The sequence below is a fragment of the Raphanus sativus genome, chromosome 6 (genome assembly GCF_000801105.2).
Source record: "Raphanus sativus cultivar WK10039 chromosome 6, ASM80110v3, whole genome shotgun sequence".
Taxonomy (NCBI): domain Eukaryota; kingdom Viridiplantae; phylum Streptophyta; class Magnoliopsida; order Brassicales; family Brassicaceae; genus Raphanus; species Raphanus sativus.
The window spans coordinates 47,888,765-47,909,980 of record NC_079516.1 but is presented as its reverse complement, the minus strand read 5'-3'; the positions used below and the strand labels follow the sequence as shown (position 1 = coordinate 47,909,980).

Genomic DNA, 21,216 nt, shown 5'->3' with positions numbered 1-21,216 from the left:
AGTATTACTCTGCGTTCTTCTTTATCATGACTTCATACATAAAAGATGAAATTTGATCTTGAATAAGATAAAATTGATTAAATATGATTATGGGTTGATCAATTTGAGATAGAAAAGAGAAAATCAGTAAATTATTGAAGAAATTTTTTGATTTTATTTCAAAGTAAAGAAGTGAAAGAAACATCAAAGGAGAAAGGGGAAAAGGAAGAAGAAGAATTAGGGTTAAATATCGGGTCGGGTTATGGGTCAAATTACGGGTCGGATTCTGGGTAAGACAGGAATGGCATCCATGCGTAAATATCTTGAAATCTTTAGGTTATTTAGTTATTTTACCTATTTTTGATTTAAATTTAAATAAAAAATAAAATAAAATATACATGGGGTCATAAAGAGAATAGTTGTAGTCCATGTGGGTCACGAGAGAATTTGATTCTTTAGTTCTTGTTAGCTTTTGATTCTTAGTGACACAAAAAAAAAAGAAAAAAGAATATACTATCTCGTGGCTCTGTTTTCTATCTTTCTCTTTGTGTTGTACCATATATAATGCAAGACAATATATTGAGCTCTCCATACCCTGCGAGATTTAAGAGACAACAAGTTATCAACACATACCGCCAGGGAACTAGATATATATCTATAATTATGACTTCAGAAATTTAGCTTTCTTACATTATGAAAAAGGAAACAGAACAAAGCCTTGGGCAAACATATGATCCTAATAAGTTTTGCATTTATACAGGCCAGCGATCTTGACAAGCCACTCCGGCTTGTATGAAGCGATGACTTGTGCTATTGACAATCCAAGCAACAGTCCAGTACCATATCCTATTGCCACTGCTTTCCAGTTCAACACTTCTTCCTCTTCTTTTTCTTGCTCTTGCTGTTGTTGCATTGGTGGTGCGTTAGTACCAAAACAACTTTGTTCAAGAGGAAAACCACAAAGTCCTTCATTCCCTACAAACGAGGATTTAGGCTGCCCAGTGATCTGTGTTCCTTGTGGTATTTCACCAGTGAGATGGTTGTGAGCTACACTTATGTACGCCAGATACGAGAGTCTCTCGAGTCCTTTAGGAATAGTCCCTGTGAGTTGGTTACCTGATAGATCTAGTGACTCGAGCTCCGAAACATTTGACAAAGACAGAGGAATATGTCCCGTGAAAGCGTTGTTGGATAAGTTGAGTGCAATCAGTGTCTTCAAGAGGCCTATAGATTCAGGAATATGTCCTTCAAGTCTGTTTCCGGAGAAATCAATGGTGGCATAGGAAGTAAGAACCTTCCCTTGCTCCATGAATAGACCTTTGTATTGCAAATCTATGGTATCTTCATAGATATAGCCAGGAATTTCGGTGTAGTCTCCCATATACAAACTCCCATCTTCAGTCATATGGAGTGATGATGCTTTCCAGTTCACAAAGTAATCTTGGGGCAAGCTTCCTGTAAATCTGTTATCTGCTATTTCAAGTATGCGTAGCTCAGGAAACGCAAGAGGTCCTTGATTCGGAGGAGATATAGAACCATGAAATTTGTTGGAGCGGAGTGTAAAGGCTTGCAAATCAGGCAAACCCTTGAGCCAGAAAGGAAACGTGTCTTTGATGTTGTTGTTGTCCACACTTAGAAACTTTAGAGAGGAGCACTTCAGAAGAGAACTCGGAAGCTTTCCTGTTAGTTGATTGAAACCAACATCAAGTGTCCGAAGCAAGGCACCATCATAGCACATGTCTGGAAGACTTCCATCTAAGTTATTCTTCCGGAGATTCACAACAAGGAGAGAGGTTTGAAAATTCCTCAGACATCGAGGAATTGAACCAGTGAAGTTGTTGTAGGAAAGATCAAGAATATAGAGCAAGCTTCGGTTGCAGACTGAAAGAGGTATGTTTCCAGTGAAACTATTGTTCCATGCAGATAAGACGTAAAGAGAGTGTGGTGGATTAGGAAATGGTCCTTTGAAATGGTTTAACGCCAGATCTAATATCTTTACCGATGAATTCTGTAAAACTTCCTTGGAACCTTCAAAACCTGTGAAAGAATTGTTAACAAGCTTCACAGAGCTCAAACGAGGAAGTTTCCACAACCACTCAGGAAGATCCCCTATGATTTTATTGTTGGAAATGTCTATGAAATCCAAGTTTTGAAGGCTCTTTAAGAAGTTTGGAAACTCTCTGATGTCACAGCCCGACAAATCTAACCACTCTAGATTCAATGGGACGTCTGAATCTGAACCCAAACTAGTTGATAATATACTATTACCGGAAAGAACAAGTTTCAACAATGATTTGAGAGAGGAGAAGATTTGAATGTCAATTGGGTAGCTTATGTTTAGATAAGAAAGGTCAAGCAATTTGAGGGTAATGAGATTTGAGATAGACTCTAGTATTTGCCCTTCGAAATGGTTATTGGAAAGGGACAATTTCTCAAGCCTTAGTGAAGAAGAAGAGTTGGAAACTTCTATGGAGCCAGTGAGATAGTTTTCACTGAGATCAAGCTGTGACAAGAAAGGCATAGCGAGCAGAGAAGAAATGGTTCCAGAGAAGTGATTATAGGAAAGGTCTAAAATAGAAAGCTTGGTTAGGTTCTGGACAAGTTGGAAACTACCGGTGAGCTGGTTATGGGAGAGATCCAACTGGTTTAACCATGTTAGCTTACTAAATGAGGAAGGAACCTGACCTATGAAGCTATTAGAGGAAAGAGACAAAACCTCTAATCTGCTGAGGTTGCTGAACTCCGAAGGGAGTGAAGAGGAAGTGAAGTTGTTGTGAGAGAGATTTAGGTGGCTAAGATGACGCAACTCAAAGAGGCTACTGTTTGGCTTGAGAACTCCGGTGAGACAGCCACTTGGGAGTTGTAGCTCTGTGACCGCACCAGTGGCGTTGTTGCACTGAACTCCATCTAAGTAATCAGTTTGGTTACAGTTGCTGGAATCAAACTCGTTCTTGAACTGCACAAGTGCTTGAATCTGGTCGGGATGACAACCGGAAAGCCCAACAACAAGAGTGAAGCTTGAAGAAAAGATAAAAAAGAGTGAAAAAAAACGCAAAAGCAGCTGTAATCCCGACATGATGGTCGTCATGAAAACTTTTAAGACAATGTTATTCTTTAAATTAAGAAAATAGATGAAGAAGATTGTTATAAATAAAGATACAAGGTCATGCATTGTACAAAATATCTTCCCAAGAAGTTAGAGATAAGTGAATTAAGTCTCTGTCTCTGTCTCCATGAGAAAGCCATCATGTCTCTGTCTCCATGAGAAAGTCATCAATAATTAGATATTTGTAACTTAAATATGCTTCTCTATCTATATATCATTTATACAAAAGTAGGTGTTTGCATTATTTTTTTTTGAAAAAGAAAATGGTTAAACCCGGATCAATGATGACACAAGTCTAACACCCGGGTGGAGGTACAGCCCACGGATAAATCTTCTTCTAGGCATTCAAATGAGCCAAAAGTAATAGTTTATATCCGTGTGGCCGGTGGGGTTTGAACCCGAATTCGCCTTATTGGTTTTTTAATTCCTTCAAACGCCACTAGACCACCACCACCGGTTAGGTGTTTGTATTTGACTTCAGTAAGTTGTGATTTGAACTTATTTAAAGCGGAATTAGAAAAAAGCATGCAGTCTCGTATGTACTTTATTTTTATTTTTGTTTATGTTTCAACTAGGGTCGGCCCGCCCTACGGGCGGGATCTATTTTTTTTTTGTTATTTTAGTTTGTATTATTGTTTTTTGATCTTGTTGTTTGTGTGTCAAAATGGTGAATCAAAGTGGTACGTATGAAAATTATTTATGTTTTTAAGTATGGTCAATGGTTTGATCGGAGATGGATTATATGTGGGTTAAATTTTTCAGTTTACTCATGGAGTCATGGTAGTTCAATTTTAGTATTTGATTTATTTATTTTTTAAAAAGAAATTAAATCATAATTAGGAAAATAACTTGTTTATTTTGTTTTGGGCTCGGATGATTCGTTTATCTGTTCTTTTAAATAATTTTCATGTTACGGTCTTGATACAACTCAATATGAATTTGAGACAGTTTGGAATTGAGTTGGTTTGACATTTTTTTGTAGATTTGGTTTCGATGAATGCTACATCAGCTCTATATTTTGATGTATATTATGTTATCATAATTTGATCATGGAGGCATGGGGATTTAGATTTTTATTTTTATGTGTTTGGTGTTTGATAATTTATGGCTATTCTTCATGAACTTTCAAAATTTTACAAATGAAAAATACGACAAAAACCAAACTAAATGATAAACCTTTTAAACAAATTACCGACGACAAAAACAAACAAACAAACTACCACAGAAACGTTTAAACAACCTGGATCATTTTCTTTCTTTTGTAAGCTTCTTTTTTGCTGGAGAAGAAGACTCTTCATTGCTGAAATTCAAAACATTAGTGAGTCCCTTGACGGAATTAATATCTTATCTGTAACATGAAATTCAGAATATTACCTTTAAAATAAAACATGTGAACTGCAAAATACAGTCCTATTACATATAAACTATAAAATCGTTAACTAATGGTCAACTAATAAACTCCATAAAGTTGTATAAACTTAATGTTTTTATCGTGATAGTATTTTTTTTTGGTTTTTAGATTAGCAAACTGAATAGTAGACAAAGAGTTATAATACGAAGATTGTCAACATATAAAAAAAAACTAATATTTAAAAACTTGTCTCCAACCAATTAAAGACAGTAATATTTTTTAAAAATCTTAGGAAAAAAACCCTTGTAGAAAGCTTAAACGCGAAACGCGAGACGGAATGAAATGCATAAATTAACGTTATTAAAGCTCATAGCATCAAAACATAACTACTGATGCTCAATCTTAAGCAACACGTCCCTTCTTGACCACTCAGAAGACGTGGAAGCCGTATACTGTGCATCACCAACTGGCTCCTTTCCAGCATTCTCTGATGTCTCCCTACTGCTCCCGACTGGCTCCTTTCCAACATTCTCTGATGCCTCACCACTGTCCTTTCCGGATGCAATGTTTCACGAACTGACATCCCATCTGGCGTGAAACTCTCCCACTGCATAGGAAGTCAATCTCCTACATTTTTACACCAACATCACATGCAGATAGACTATTGTAAAATCTATTACAATATTGAAATACATTGATATCCATACTACCTGTGAGGGAGCAGTGATGACAAAATTGTTGAGCTCAACAATTGTCACAGGCTCAACCTTTGCATATCTCTTTAGAAGGGGTGCGGCAGACGGAAGTCAAGTGTCCCTAGCCACCAATATGTACAAACACACGATGTAAGTAGCGTAGATATGTCGATATACACATATACATACAGTAGCAGATCAGCTTACTTGTAGAAACAGGATTCTCCTGCATTCGTTTCTTTGTCAAAATAAACATGGGTTCCTGATGTTGCATTGAGGAACAAATGACCTACGCATCAAGATAAAGATTTTTAGAAATACGATTTCCATTATATCAGGTAATACCGTACGGGATAGAACAACTCATACCTCCAACCATCTTTGGATTTATGCTAGTGGCAACAATCACCTTTGGATCATGAGTCATGTCTTCCAGTTTTTTGTGAAAGGAAACAGCCTGAGCGTCAAACAGGCTAAGTGTAACAGCCACATCACTGCACATTTTGCATCAGCAAGCAGAAGATCAAAAAGTGCGAGATAACCATAATCAAAAAAAAACTAATAGATAATAAATACCCTTCCAGTTTGATCGTCACCATAACACGGTTATTATCTTCGGCGGCTCTGTTACAATACTCTTAACCGCAGTGATCTCACCAATGATGTCTACAGAAAAAATGTAGATCCATATCAGTACATGATGTCTAGGGATACAAAACCCAAATCTAAACAATACTACTTTACCCGGAACCTGTGTATTTGTGTTAGCCAATCCAACCAGCTCTGTTTGATTATAGAACCGGAAGCCTTCTTCAGGAGATGGTTTACATCGTCCCGGCGGCAAGTTTACGCTGGAATGTTGGAAGCCGGTTAACGTAGATGGTCACTTGCATTATAGTGGCCTGCAAAAAGTTTTGATTTAAAAAAAAAAGTTTTGATTTTTATCAGATTAAATAAACGCAGAGAAATTCGACTGAATAATTGAAGACAGATCTATAGAGTTCTGGAAAAAGAACTTACATTTACGTCAACCAGTAGCATTTCCACCCACTTGATGTTTCTCGCCTCGACGACGGAGGTGCATAGGCCGGACCTCAAATCTGAGAAAAAAAATCTTGTATTAGCCATAAGAACACGATTTTATTTAGCAAAAGAAATAGAAAGATATGATGAATTCGAGATGAGGAGAACTCCATATTTATAGCAAAAGATTACACATCGCTTAGGAGCAACGACATGCGCATTGAATACATCGTAGTGGACGGTGGAATCAATTGGATTAAACATGAAGTTTCAACGTCGGACGTTTCAGGAATGGAGAGGGAGCTCAGACGACGCCGCCGTAGAGTCAAAGTGAAGAAAAAAAACGTGCAGTTAGGGTTAGAGGAGAGGAGAAAGTGACAAAAGCTTGAGTCCATTAGGCAATACACACGGAAAGCCCCTGACCAAATATATCACAATACACAAAACACACAAAGCCCAACACGACTTCTGGTTTAATGAAACGCCGAGTTTCATACAGAGATGCCACGTGTTGACGCGAGAAAGAGCTAATTATCTAGCTGGATGCTGACGTGTCAGCAGGAGGGATCCAACCTTTCCTTATATATAAAGATTTGGATAAAGCTTTACGTTTCTTTAGAGACGTAAACGAAGAAAAAAAATTAACAAAGACAAGAACAAATAGAAAATAAATAATTGAGGCACGACTAATCACACAGGTAGTTGAAACTTTGTTTTCTCTTTGAAATATTTTGCATTATTGAATATAAGAATTTATGGCCAAACAGTGAAATGATTGTGGATTTGGTGAATACTTGGGCAAGATGTAAAGTGTCGGCAACCTTTCTTGAACTATCTCTGTGTGTCTGTTTTGTTCTTCAAGAAGTGTGTTTCTTCTGTCTCTTTTATATCCATGAGAATCATCGTCAAATTACTCTTTCAATTTTAAAGATATTATCAACATACTATATTTAATGTTTTGAAAACCGATCCAGATATTGAACCGGACTACTTACCAGATCACTAGATCATTGGATCGACCGCGGATGAACCATGGATTAATAAATAAATTAATTTTATTATATAATAATATATATTAGTTATGAAAATAAAAATATAGAAACTAAAGTTAATATTTTCTAAATATTTTTTAAAACATAAAATAATAGTTTAGATATGTATATATTTTATGTTTACTAAAATATTTAACTTTACTTTTTATATTTTCATTTTCATTTGACATACAAAATATCAAAGAAATAGCTTAGACTATTTTAAAAAATTATAACTAAGAGGCTGACTGGTTTTTCCGCTACCACCCGCAAACGCAGCTTTTGCGGTTCATAGCGGTTGTTGGCGTTTTGAAACAATCACTGAAAACGCTACAAATCGCTTCAAACCGCTCTGAACCTCTTAAAATCAAAAGTTGGTTCCAGCTAGCGTTTGCGGTTGCGGGCGGTTGCGGGAGGGTAAATTTTTTTTCTTTAAAAACAGAATAAATAAAAATAATACTAAAAATATCCAATAAAAATTTTCAATTGAAATAATAGAAATTGTAAAATGTATTCATATTATATTTCAATTTATATTATAAAAAATCAAAACTAAAATATTTCTATAAATTCTTAAAATTGAATAATATGATTTTATAAATATAGATTTTATATTTATCATATTATTATGATTTTTAATATTTTTATAATTACATAAAATGTAATTATTGTTAAATTATTATTTAACAGATGTTGCGTTTGGTAGTTTACCAGTCATAAGAGTCCCGCAAACGCAACAATTTCTAACAGCTGTACCAGTCGTACAAATCTCTAGAAAATACTTAAAACCGCAACCACCCGCACCCGCAAACTCCCGCAACCACAACCGCAACCGCTGCGGTTACACCAGTCATGCCCTAATTAAGAGTTATGACATCTAAAAAATCAAGAATAAAATTCATAAATATTTATGTTTAATGTGAATAATAAATTAAACTTCAAATCCAAAATAAAACAAAAGTAAAACATCATTGTAATGAACTGTCAATAAAAAGAATTAACATCAAATCACATCAACTAATTTCGGTTTTCTCTACCATAGTTTACTTCATATTTTTCCGGTGGCATAGTGAAATATTCATCAAAGTCTAAAATTCAAAAATAAGTAAACTTTGATGAAGATTTCACTATGCCACCGGAAGAAAAAGAAGTAAACTATGGTAGAGAAAACCGAAATTAGTTGATGTGATTTGGTGTTAGTTTTTTTTAAGAGATACAACAAGTTATATATGAGCTCTCCGCATCCTGCGAAATTTAAGAGATGCAACAAGTTATCAACACATACCCCCAGAGAACTAGATGATATATATCTATAATTATGACTTCAGAAATTTTAGCTTTCTTACATTATGAAAAAGGAAACAGAACAAAGCTTTGGGCAAACATATGATCCTAACAGGTTCTGCATTTATACAGACCAGCTATCTTGACAAGCCACTCCGGTTTGTATGAAGCGATGACTTGTGCTATTGACAATCCAAGCAACAGTCCAGTACCATATCCCATTGTCACTGCTTTCCAGTTCAACACTTCTTCCTCTTCTTTTTCTTGATCTTGCTGTTGTTGCATTGGTGGTGCGTTAGTACCAAAACAACTTTCTTCGAGAGGTAAACCACAAAGTCCTTCATTCCCTTCAAATGAGGATTTAGGCTGCCCAGTGATCTGTGTTCCTTGTGGTATTTCACCAGTGAGATGGTTGTGAGCTACACTTATGTACGCCAGATATGAGAGTCTCTCGAGTCCTTTAGGAATAGTCCCTGTGAGTTGGTTACCTGATAGATCTAGTGACTCGAGCTCCGAAACATTTGACAAAGACAGAGGAATATGTCCCGTGAAGGCGTTGTCGGATAAGTTGAGTGCAATCAGTGTCTTCAAGAGGCCTATAGATTCAGGAATATGTCCTTCAAGTCTGTTTCCGGAGAAATCAATGGTGGCATAGGAAGTAAGAACCTTCCCTTGCTCCATGAATAGACCTTTGTATTGCAAGTCTATGGTATCTTGATAGGTGTAGTCAGCAATGCTGTTGTCTGCCATATACAACTCCCCATCTCCAATCATCTGAAGTGATGATGCTTTCCAGTTCACAAAGTAATTTGAGGGCAAGCTTCCTGTAAAGTTGTTATGTGATACTTCGAGTATACGCAGCTCAGGAAAGGCGAAAAGACCTTGACCCGAAGGAGATAGAGGACCGTAGAATCTGTTTGAACGGAGGGTAAGAGCTTGCAAGTAAGGCAAGTCCTTGAGCCAGAAAGGAAATGTGTCTTTGATTTTGTTGTCGTCCACACTTAGAAACTTCAGAGAGGTGCAATTCAGAAGAGACCGCGGAAGCTTCCCACTTAGTTGATTGAAACCAACATCAAGTGTCCGAAGCAAGGCACCATCATAACACATGTCTGGAAGGCTTCCCTCTAATTTGTTCTTCCGGAGATTCACAACAATGAGTGAGGTCTGAAAATTACTCAGACATGGAGGAATTGAACCGGTGAAGTTGTTGTAGGAGAGATCAAGAAGAGCAAGCATGGTCTGGTTGCATATTGCAAGAGGTATGCTCCCAGTGAAACTATTGTTCCATGCAGATAGGACGGTGAGAGAGTGTGGTGGATTAGGAAACGGTCCTTGGAAATGGTTTAAAGCCAAATCTAGTATCTTCACCGATGAATTCACTAAAGCTTCACCGGAACCTTCAAACCCTGTGAAAGAATTGTTAACAAGATTTACTATCCTCAAACGAGGAAAGCTCCAGAACCACTCAGGGACTTTCCCTTTGATGTTATTATTGGAAATGTACACGCTTTCCAAATTATGAAGGCCTTTTAAGAAGCCTGGGAACTGGCTGATGCCGCAGCCGGACAAATCCAATACTTCCAAGCTCAATGGGAGGTCTGGATTTGAACTGAAAGTAGTAGGTGATATACTATTACCGGAAAGATCAAGGATTAGTAAAGAACTGAGAGAGGAGAATAGGTTTAAGTCAATTGGGTAGTTTATGTTTAGAAAAGAAAGGTCAAGCTGCTTAAGGGTGGTGAGCTTTGAGATAGGCTCCAGGGTACCAGTGAGCTCGCTATGTTGAAGGTTCAGCACTTCTAGCCGACTTAGGTTACCAAAAGAGGAAGGAAGTTGACCTTGGAGGCCACTGTTGGAAAGAGACAAGACCTCCAATCTGTTGAGATTGCCAAATTCAGAAGGAACTGAAGAGGAAACTAAGTTGTTGTAAGAGAGATCGAGGTAAATAAGGTGACGCAACTCGAACAGGCTACTGCTAGGATCCAGAGTTCCAGAAAAGTGGTTAGAGGAAAGGTCCAAAAGGGAGAGTGTACTCAGATTGCGGACAAGATCGAAACTACCCGTGAGCTCGTTAAGGGAAAGGTCTAAATATGAAAGCTGGGTCAAGTTACTAAATGAGGAAGGAACCTGACCTATGAAGCCATTAGAGGAAAGCGACAGGACCTCTAATCTGTTGAGGTTGCTTAAACCAGAAGGGAATGGAGAAGACGTGAAGTTGTTGCTAGACAGATCGAGGTGACGAAGATGATGCAACTCGAAAAGGCTACTGTTGGGTTTGAGAATTCCGGTTAAGCAGCCACTTGGGAGTTTTAGCTTTGTGACAGCACCTGTCGTGTTATCGCACATGACACCGTGAAAGTATTCGCTCTTGTTGCAACTCCGGGATTCAAACTCGTTTCTGAACTGCACGAGAGCTCGCATCTGGTCTGGACGACAAGCAGGATGTTCAACAAAAAGAGCATTTATCGTTAAGTTGCTTGAAGAAAAGACACAAGAAAGTAAGAGTACGAAGAGAAAATGCAAACGTAAACATGACATGGTCATCATGAAAACTTTCAGAAGGAACAATATTTTTCTTTACGAAGAGATACAGAGAAGATGAGTCAATATATACTACTTGTCCAGAGCAGAGCCGTGGGAACGCTTATATCTACTGTAAGCGATTGAATTTACTTTATAAAAACTTCTGCACTAAAAATAATAATACTTATTACTATAGGGTAGAAATATTAAACTAAATTAAAAATAAAATATTAATTACAAAAATATTTATTTTTATTTGACAAACTAAAAAATTAATTTGATTTTATAATTAATTGTTATAGATAAAATATTCAAAGAAAAGTAAAATTTTATTTGTTTTGGCATTAAAAGTATATCAGAAACCACTTTAACCATTTTTTATTTTTTAATAATTAACAACTGTCTTTATTTTGTTATCTAAGAAACTCAAGTGTTCATTATAAATCTAATTTTCTATTCTAATCTTTTAATTATTTTAATACCCTGAACTTTATATAAGATTAGTAAAAAATGATGCCCATAAATTGGTGTTAAAATCTGATGCTTTAGACGAATGTTTCAATTTTCCTTACTGAGGCACGGCTCTGGTCCAGAGAAGACTTGCAGCTGATAACAAAAGTCTTGGTAGTGGCCTAGTGGGGGTAGAAGAAGAGAAGATATTGTGTAAGAGCCAACCAAGTCAAAGAGGTAAAGTTTTCAACGTTTACCCTCGATAGCTTTTTTTTTTTTTTAAAGCTTTGCTTTACCCTCGATAGCTTAACACTAAAAGAAATGGCATTACTAATAAGTCAAATTCTCAAAGTTAGTTTAGTCCCTCCTTAGTGCCTTATAAAGGGACCCTTATAAAGACTATAAACTGACACTAATTTTTATTTGACTGTAGAACTCAGAAAAGATTATTTTGGAATTTTGTTTTTTTGAAAAAATGTTAAATTTATTTATAATATATATATATATATATTGTTATAATGAATTTTTTGTCAGTAAAGAACTTTCATTAAAACCCAAATATGTTTTTTAGCCCAAACGTAGGCCCATTACAGAAGAGAAAGACGAGAGAGTGCGCTTTGCCAAAGCGTCTGCCTTAGAATTTTGAGATCGGGGAATGAAAGCAAAAGAGATAGATAGGAACAGAGATGAGAGATGGTTGATGTCTGCCACAACACCAAAGATCTCCGAAACCATAGCTCTCTCGTTAATAGCTCGAGTGAGCGTCTGACAATCATATTGTATAATGAATATTACTTCAAAGCCTAGAGTATTTTGGAAAAAAAACATGGCATCATCGTAAGTCTTACTGATCCAGAAAATTATTTTACTAGGGTCAATTATATATATATATTAATTATTATATCATATAATTATATAAATATATTAAATAAATCATATTTAAAATTGTAAATAAATTTTCAAAACTAAAAAACACAAATATTAACATAAATTCATTTTTATGATAAACACAAATACTTTTTATTTTTAAAATTAAACATTTTACAGATGAATTAATATGCAAAAAAATTAATCATATATATATGAGTGTTATATTAAAATGTTATAGTATAGCTTCACATACACAAAAACATAGTAGGAAGTTTTTCTTGTTCGTTTATGACCTTTTAATGAAGAGTTAATCAAAACTAATTATATGAAGTAAGAGTAAACATTATTAAACAAATCAAAAAGTAAATAAAGCAAAGGAACGTGAACCAAAACTGAGTGGGTTCATAGATCAAAATTTACTGGGTGCATTCAATATTGTATAAGGTACGTATAGTGAGATTATATGATTTTAGGGGGGTCAGCTGACCCACTATGGTGTGAGTAGATCTGCCCCTGGTGAGACTACCCATATCTCGGAAAAGGAAACACGGTTCCTGACTATCTTATCCACAAGTTGGATCAGCTTCGTTGTTGTGAGGGGTAGTTCACAATGGTTCTTGTTGTTTCCTTCTCTCCAAAGCAGGTCTGCTCTTAGTTTACAAAAAAAAAAAGCAGGTCTGCTCCAAAGAGAGTATAAGGTGGTTTGAAAGGTGTAGCGATAGAGGAATAGCTGTGTTTTGCCCAGGCGATGATCCGTCGGACACTGCACAACATCCCTCCACTGGTTCGTGTATTTTTAGAATTTCATACATTTTTCTGAAAAATACCCAGAGGATAGTCTTAAAAAGTTTTTTATTTCTCAAAAACTAAAATAACCAAAATATTTTATTGATAGTTTATCATATTTATTAAATAGATAAAATATATATTTATATCCATAAGGTTAATTAATTTAGATTTATGGTTAAGGAATGGTGATTTCAGAGTGAGGCTTAAAGTTATTTAAACAAAAAAAAATAAGTATTAAAATAGTTTCAGAAACAATTTACAATTTTTAAAAAGAAATTTTGAAAAATAAAATCAAAAAATAAAGAAAAATTGAAATTGAAAACATATAATTCAAAGTTATAAAAATATTTATTATTTATTTATTTATTCTAAGATATAAAGATGTTTTACCCATTTAATGAAATTTATTTTAGTAATTGTCCTCTTTGGCAGTTTTTTTATGACAAAAACTTTAAAAAGAAAGTTACCTTGAACTTTATTTTTTTTAAAGTGGAAACATATTTATTCTATGTTGAGCACAATTGAATCGTCGAGCAATTTAGGTTGTCCCCTGCCCTCATGACCCAAAGTAAAAGATAAAATAAAATAATGATAGAAGTTTTGACTTTTACTAAAGACATAAACGTGAAGCAAACGATATGAAGGGTATGTATAAATAATAGTTGAACTGATTAAAATACTTTGTTGGAGTTTAGGCTTTTATATATATATATATATATATATATATATATATAAAAACTAGAAATAGATGCAAATTGTTTTGGTTATGTGAATACTAAGAAAATTCATCTCAAGTTAGTTTAAGATCAGAGAAGAACTAAAGCAGTATATAACAAACCTTCTAGTCCATCATCAGCCAAACGAGAGGTTCTTTTTAAGAGAACAAAAGCTACATAAACCAGTAAGACCACTTCTTACATATGACTTTCTTTACTATTATTCTTATAATTAAAGCTGTCCCATCTTGAATCCATAGACATAAACAATGTACTTGGATCTACTTCCTTGTGCTTATCTGGACCAACTATCTTGACAAACCACTTCGTCCTATATGACGCAATAACGTGAGCTAAAAGCAATCCAAACAGCAATCCAGGTCCATACCCTATGACCACCGCTTTCCAGTTTAGAACACCCTCCTCTTCTTCATCGTCTTCTTCCTTTGGTTGTCGTGTTGGTGGCGTAAAACAACTTTGCTCTAAAGGAAGACCACATAGACCCACATTCCCTTCGAAGGAGGATTTAGGTTGCCCAGTAATTTGTGTTGCTTGTGGTATTACACCTTTGAGTTGGTTATGAGCCACACTTATGTACGCCAAAAACGAAAGGCTCCCGAGTTCTCTAGGAATTTCACCTGATAGTGGTTTCTTGACAGGTCTAGTGACTCGAGCTCCGTAACATTTGCCAAAGACAGAGGAATATGTCCTGTGAAAGCGTTATTTGATAAGTTAAGTGCAATCAGTGTCTTCAAGAGGCCTATAGATTCAGGAATCTGTCCTTCAAGCCTGTTTCCAGAGAAATCAATGGTGGCGTAAGAAGTAAGAACCTTCCCTTGCTCCATGAATAGACCTTTGTATTGCAAATCTATGGTATCTTCATAGATATAGCCAGGAATTTCGGTGTAGTCTCCCATATACAAACTCCCATCTTCAGTCATATGGAGTGATGATGCTTTCCAGTTCACAAAGTAATCTTGGGGCAAGCTTCCTGTAAATCTGTTATCTGCTATTTCAAGTATGCGTAGCTCAGGAAACGCAAGAGGACCTTGACCAGGAGGGGATAGAGGACCGTAGAACCTGTTTGAGCGGAGAGTAAAGGCTTGCAAATTAGGCAAACCATTGAGCCAGAAGGAAACGTGTCTTTGATGTTGTTGTTGTCCACACTTAGAAACTTCAGAGAGGAGCATTTCAGAAGAGACCTCGGAAGCTTCCCTGTTAGTTGATTGAAACAACATCAAGCGTCCGAAGCAAGGCACCATCATAGCAATTATCTGGAAGACTTCCTTGCAAGTTGTTCTTCCTGAGATTCACAACAAGGAGAGAGGTTTGTAGATTACTCAGGCATCGAGGAATTGAACCGGTGAAGTTGTTGTAGGAGAGATCAAGAAGAGCAAGCATGCTTTGGTTACAGATTGCAGGAGGTATGCTCCCAGTGAAACTATTGTTCCATGCAGATAAGACGGTGAGAGAGAGTGGTGGATTAGGAAACGGTCCTTTGAAATGGTTTAAAGCCAAATCTAATATCTTCACCGGTGAATTCTGTAAAGCATCCCCGGAACCTTCAAACCCTGTGAAAGCGTTATTAACAAGACTCACCATGCTCAAACGAGGAAGGTTCCAAAACCACTCAGGAACCTTCCCTTTGATGTTATTGTTGGAAATGTCTATACGCTCCAAGTTGTGAAGGCTCTTTAAGAAGTTTGGAAATTCTCTGATGTCACAGCCTGACAAACCTAACTTCTCTAGGTTTAATGGGACGTCTGATTCTGAACCTAAACTTGTTGGTGATATACTATTACCGGAAAGAGAGAGTCTCAACAAAGATTTGAGAGAGGAGAAGATTCTAACGTCAATTGGGTAGCTTATGTTTAGGTAAGAAAGGTCGAGAAACTTGAGGGTAATGAGATTTGAGATAGGCTCTAGTATCTGCCCTTCGAAATGGTTATGGGAAAGGGACAAGTGCTCAAGTCTTAGTGAAGAAGAAGAGTTGGGAACTTCGATGGAGCCAGTGAGATAGTTTTCACTGAGGTCAAGATGTGACAAGAAAGGCATAGCGAGCAGAGAAGAAGGATTGGTTCCAGAGAAGTGATTATCGGAAAGGTCTAAAATAGAAAGCTTGGTTAGGTTCTGGACAAGTTGGAAACTACCAGTGAGCTGGTTACGTGAGAGATCCAACTGGTTTAACCATGTTAGCTTACTAAATGAGGAAGGAACCTGACCTATGAAGCTATTAGAGGAAAGAGACAAAACCTCTAATCTGCTGAGTTTGCTGAACTCGGAAGGGAGTGAAGAGGAAGTGAAGTTGTTGTGAGAGAGATTAAGGTGACGAAGGTGGTGAAATCCAAAAAGGCTACTGTTGGGCAGTCACTTGGGAGTTGTAGCTTTGTGACCTCACCCGTCATGTTATCGCACATGACTCCACTGAAGTAGTCAGTTTGGTTGCAACCACTGGAATCAAACTCGTCTTGAATTGCACAAGTGCTTGAATATGGTCAGGACCACAACCGGAAAGTCCAACAACAAGAGTGAAGTTTGAAGTGAAGATCATAAAGAGTGAAAGAAAACGCAAAAACAGATGTAATCCGGACATGATGGTCGTCATCAAAACTTGTAAGACAAATATTATTCTTTAAAGAAAAGAGATGAAGAAGATTGGTATAAATAAAGATAGAAGGTCATGCATTGTACAAAATATCTTCCCAAGAAGTTAGAGATAAGTGATGTCTCTGTCTCTGTCTCCATGAAAGAGCCATCAATAATTGATATTTGCAACTTAAATACGATCCCTTGATCCCGTGGCTATGCTTCTCTCTATGTTTATCATTTATGCAAAAGTAGGTGTTTGCATTTGACTTCACTAAGTTGTGATTTGAACTTATGTAAAGCGGAATTAGAAAAAAGCATGCAGTCTCCTATGTACTTTATTTTTGTTTATGTTTTCTGTTTCTAGAAAGCTTTATATTTCTTTAGAGACGTAAACGAAGAAAAGAAATTAACAAAGACAAGAACACATAGAAAATAAATAATGAGGCATGACTAATCACACAGGTAGTTGAAACTTTGCTTTCTCTTTGAAATATTTTGCATTATTGAATATAAGAATTTATGGCCAAACAGTGAAATGATTGTGGATTTGGTGAAGACTTGGGCAAGTTGTAAAGTGTCTGCAACCTTTCTTGCACTATCTCCGTGTGTCTGTTTTGTTCGTTCAAGAAGTGTGTTTCTTCTGTTTCTGTCATATCCATGAGAGTCATCGTCAAAGTCCTCTTTCAATTTTAAAGATATTATCAACATACTATATTTATGTTGATTCTTATGAGTGTTTACAATTTATAGAAAAGAAGAGAAACCAAATATGAAAATAATTAACTTGCTCTGTTTTGCGAAAGAAAAAACAGAGTATAACTCTTATTGTATTACACTCGATGAACTAATTGTTATGACAGACTCGATCTATATTTATACAAGGTGAAACAGTGTGTTATAAAGACATTAACTCTTAGTTGTAAAGACACAGCTTCTAGTTGTAAAGATACAACTCTTGACTTGTAACAAACTTATACGAATCTAACTTTATACTATACCAGATTTGATTATAGTTCAACAATTTACATATGTCTTTCTACATTATTCTTATTACTAGAACTGTCCCATCTTGAGTCCAAAGAGACAAACAAGCTAACTGGATTTGCTTCCTTGTGCTTATCCGGACCAACTATCTTGACAAACCACTTTGGCCTGTATGAAGCGATAATGTGAGCTATTATCAATCCAAATAACAAGCCGGGTCCATACCCTATAACCACTGCTTTCCAGTTTAAAAAACTTTCCTCTTCTTCTTCATCTTCTTCCTCAGGCTGTTGTGTCGGTGGCGCAAAGCAAGTTCCTTGGAGAGGAAGACCACAAAGACCTGCATTCCCTTCAAATGATGATTCAGCTTGTCCACTGAACTGTGGTCCTTGTGGTATTTCACCTTTGAGCTGGTTATGAGCCACACTTATGTACGCCAAAAACGAGAGTCTCTCAAGTCCTTTAGGAATAGTCCCTGAGAGTTTGTTCCTTGACAGGTCTAGTGACTCCAGCTCTGTAACATTTTCCAAAGACAGAGGAATATGACCTGTGAATCCGTTGTTTGATAAGTTGAGAGCAATCAGTGCCTTCAAGAGACCAATGGATTCAGGAATCTGTCCTTCGAATCTGTTTCCAGAAAAGTCAATGGTGGCATAGGAAGTCAAGACCTTCCCTTGCTCCATGAATAGACCTTTGTATTGCAAGTCCATGGTATCTTCATAGATGTAGTAAGCGTTGTTGTAGTCTCCCATATAGATTCTCCCATCATCATTCATCTCAAGCGACGATGCTTTCCAGTTCACGAAGTAATCTGGTGGCAAGCTTCCTGTAAAGCTGTTATCCGATATTTCAAGTATGCGCAGCTTAGGAAACACAGAGAATCTTGACCAGGAAGAGATATAGTGCCATAAAATTTATTTGAACGAAGGGTGAGAACTTGTAAACCAGGCAACGCCTTGAGCCAAAAAGGAAACGTGTCTTTGATATTGTTGTTGTCAACACTTACAAACCTTAGCGAAGAGCAATTCAGAAGAGACCTTGGAAGCTTCCCAGTTAATTGATTGTAGCCAACGTCAAGTGTCCGCAGCAACGAACCACTGTGGAACATATCTGGAATACTTCCTTCCAAGTTGTTCTTCCGGAGATTCACAACAACGAGAGAGTCTTTGAGGTTACTCAAACATGGAGGAATCGGACGGTTAAGTTGTTGTAGGATAGATCAAGAACAGCCAGCGAGCTACGGTTGCAAACTGAAAGAGGTATGTTTCCTGTGAAACTGTTGTTCCATGCAGAAAAGAGGTTGATAGAGAGTGGAGTAGGACTGGTCCTTCGAAATGGTTATAAGCCAAATCAAATATCTTCAACGATGAATTCACTAAAACATCATCCGAACCTTCTAAATCGGTGAAAGCATTGTTGACAAGACTCAGCCTGGTCAGACGAGGAAGGTTCCAAAGCCACTCAGGTACTTTCCCTTTGATTTTATTGTTGGAAATGTCCATATGTTCCAATCTATCAAGGCTCCGTACAAAGTTGGGAACTTTCTGATGCCACAGCTCTTCAAGAGCAATGCCTCTAGGTTATGTGGGACGTCAAACTCTGAATTTAAACTAGTTTCCAATAAACTATTACCAGAAAGATCAAGCACCACAAAAGATTTGAGAGTGGAGAATAGCTTTAAATCAATTGGGTAGCTCATGTTTTGGAAAGAAAGGCCAAGATATTTAAGGGTGGTGAAGTTTGAGATAAGGTCTAGGATTTTCCTTCAAAAAGGTTTTTTCCAAGGTTCAGAGTTTTGAGCCGTGAAGAAGTAGATGAGCGTCGAACTTCGACAGGATCGGTGAGATGGTTTTCATCAAGATTAAGATTTGACAAGAAAGGCATAGTGAGGAGAGAGAAGAAGGGATGGGTCCAGAGAAGTGATTAAGGACAGGTTCAAAATGGAGAGGCTGGTTATATTTTGTACAAGTGGGAATCCACCTGTGAGCTCGTTTATGGTCAAGGTACAACTCGGTTAGGCGGCTCAAGTTACTAAATGAGGAAGGAACTTGACCTATGAAGCCATTAGAGGAAAGAGACAAGACCTCTAACTTGTTGAGACTGCCGAATCCAGACGAGAGTGAAGAGGAGGTAAAGTTGTTGTGAGAGAGATTGAGGTACGGAGATGATCAAATGGAGAGGCTGCTGTTGGGCTGAGAAGTCCAGTGAGGCACCCACTTGGTAGTTGTAGCTTCGTTACCTCACCGGTCATGTTATCGCACTGGACTCCGTTGAAGGTAGTCAGTTTGGTTGCAACCACTTGAAACAAACTCCGTTCTTGAATTGCACAAGTGCTTGAATATAGTGGGGACGACAACCAGAAATTCCAGCAACTAGAGTGAAGCTCGGAGTAAAGATAGCAAAGATAAGAGAAAGGAAAAAGCAGATGTATTCCGACATGATGATCATCATGAGAACTTTTAAGAAGAATGGATATTCTTTATAACAAAGAGATGAAGAAAATTGGGTACACTGGCATGCGTTGTATTAAATATCTTCCCAATGAATAATTGAGGCATAGCTAATCAAAATAAGTTGGTGAGACTTTGTTTCCTCTTTGAAAATTCTCCCCTATTAAATTTAAGACTTTATGGCGTTGTAAGGTAGTTGGATAAGACTGTCAAGTTTTAAATAGTCGGTAACCTTTCTTGCACTATCGTTCAAGAAGTGTGTTTCTTGTGTTTCTGCGAATCTATAAGATGGAGATTTATCTTCTTAGGGAGATATAATAACCGATTTTCCTGTAAATATGCACACTGTCGATTTCGGTTTGCTGGTTTTTCTGTTTTGCATTGAAATTTCAAACGCCCGATTGGGTTAATAACTTCCAACTCAAATGTCAATGTCAATGTCAGTAAGTTTTCGACACAATCATGGAAAAAGAAATATATCTATTGGATTGGATTCTAAGTTTTAAGGGTTTACCAACTCAGATCGGTAGATATTTTGGCTGACTGAAGTTTGTTTACTCTGTGTTGTGTCTTCACATGAGTCTTTAGGCATTGATATAAGGAAAACTGTCAAGAAAATGTCTCTTTTTGTAACATAAGATGAAAGCCTTATTTGATCAAAAAAAAAAAAGATGAAGCCTTATTGACAAAACATAACTAACTGACAAACTGAACATTGTTACAAAATGTCTTGTTATCTTGACAGATTAGTAAGGAATGTTTGAGTTTGTGATTAAATGAGTATTTTCATAATTTTTCAACTGAACATTTGTTGTTGTTTTGTTTGATTCTTTGACCATTTTATGAGAATCCTCATGAGATCTAGAGTTTGATTTCCGGAAAACACAATACTTGAGAATATTAGTTCCAAATTGTGAAAAGCAGTAATTTAGTAACTCATGTATATATGTAACATTGTGACTGATTCGAATCAGCTGTTACTTGTAGCATATTACACAATCTAAAATATAGTTTGAGGTTATATTCTTGAGACCTGTATATTTCTTATAGTCTCTAGGTCTCTTATAGTCGTTGTTTAAGTCGTGGAACATTAATAGCCTTTCCATTTCTCTCCCCGACAATTTCATGTCCGTTCGAGCACCCGCAACCGCAATGAAACAATAAGTTTTTTCTTTTTTATCGTAAACAATATTATTTATTTTGGCCTGACCTAAGTCATGCAGTTTCAGAAATTACAAAAGAGAATGAACATATAAATGAACCATAGCAACAATAGGAGAACACATTCCTATTGAGAAAGAGATTACTAGAAGAATCTAACCACATTCTACCATGATTTCCTCGGCCTCGATTACCCCGTCCACGTCCACGGCATA

General features: G+C 36.7%; 3 protein-coding genes, 1 long non-coding RNA gene and 1 pseudogene across 6 annotated transcripts; all 5 read right to left on the bottom strand.

Moving 5' to 3' along the window:
- Nucleotides 1–302: 302 nt before the first annotated feature.
- On the bottom strand, nucleotides 303–3,196 carry LOC108805599 (receptor like protein 27-like). The gene is made up of 2 exons (XM_018577521.2): nucleotides 670–3,196; nucleotides 303–574 (listed from the first exon to the last, which is right to left on the bottom strand). Exon 1 carries the CDS (start codon nucleotides 3,149–3,151, stop codon nucleotides 716–718), a length of 2,436 nt encoding a protein of 811 aa, XP_018433023.2. The 5' UTR covers nucleotides 3,152–3,196; the 3' UTR covers nucleotides 303–574; nucleotides 670–715.
- Nucleotides 3,197–4,076: 880 nt separating this feature from the next.
- On the bottom strand, nucleotides 4,077–8,222 carry LOC108811014 (uncharacterized). 3 transcript variants are annotated; one of them, XR_008935199.1, is made up of 8 exons: nucleotides 6,347–7,372; nucleotides 6,152–6,231; nucleotides 5,876–6,033; nucleotides 5,708–5,797; nucleotides 5,501–5,625; nucleotides 5,339–5,420; nucleotides 5,147–5,252; nucleotides 4,077–5,063 (listed from the first exon to the last, which is right to left on the bottom strand). It is a non-coding gene; the product is annotated as an uncharacterized LOC108811014 (long non-coding RNA). The 3 variants fall into 3 exon arrangements; XR_008935200.1 differs by having other exon boundaries at nucleotides 5,883–6,033; nucleotides 6,152–8,222; XR_008935198.1 differs by having other exon boundaries at nucleotides 6,152–7,369.
- Nucleotides 8,223–8,485: 263 nt separating this feature from the next.
- On the bottom strand, nucleotides 8,486–11,163 carry LOC108806261 (receptor like protein 23-like). Its single transcript, XM_018578331.2, has one exon. The coding sequence runs from the start codon at nucleotides 11,014–11,016 to the stop codon at nucleotides 8,578–8,580; it is 2,439 nt and encodes an 812-aa protein (XP_018433833.2). The 5' UTR covers nucleotides 11,017–11,163; the 3' UTR covers nucleotides 8,486–8,577.
- Nucleotides 11,164–13,926: 2,763 nt separating this feature from the next.
- LOC108806262 (receptor like protein 27-like) lies at nucleotides 13,927–16,647 on the bottom strand (annotated as a pseudogene).
- A 568-nt stretch (nucleotides 16,648–17,215) lies between these two features.
- LOC108806269 (receptor like protein 27) lies at nucleotides 17,216–20,014 on the bottom strand. Its single transcript, XM_018578337.2, is given in 12 exon segments — nucleotides 17,216–18,264; nucleotides 18,267–18,587; nucleotides 18,590–18,712; nucleotides 18,715–18,918; nucleotides 18,921–19,151; nucleotides 19,154–19,286; nucleotides 19,289–19,317; nucleotides 19,320–19,383; nucleotides 19,385–19,590; nucleotides 19,593–19,665; nucleotides 19,667–19,702; nucleotides 19,704–20,014. Coding segments are annotated over 12 exon segments (2,394 nt in total). The 5' UTR covers nucleotides 19,842–20,014; the 3' UTR covers nucleotides 17,216–17,428.
- Nucleotides 20,015–21,216: the final 1,202 nt, after the last annotated feature.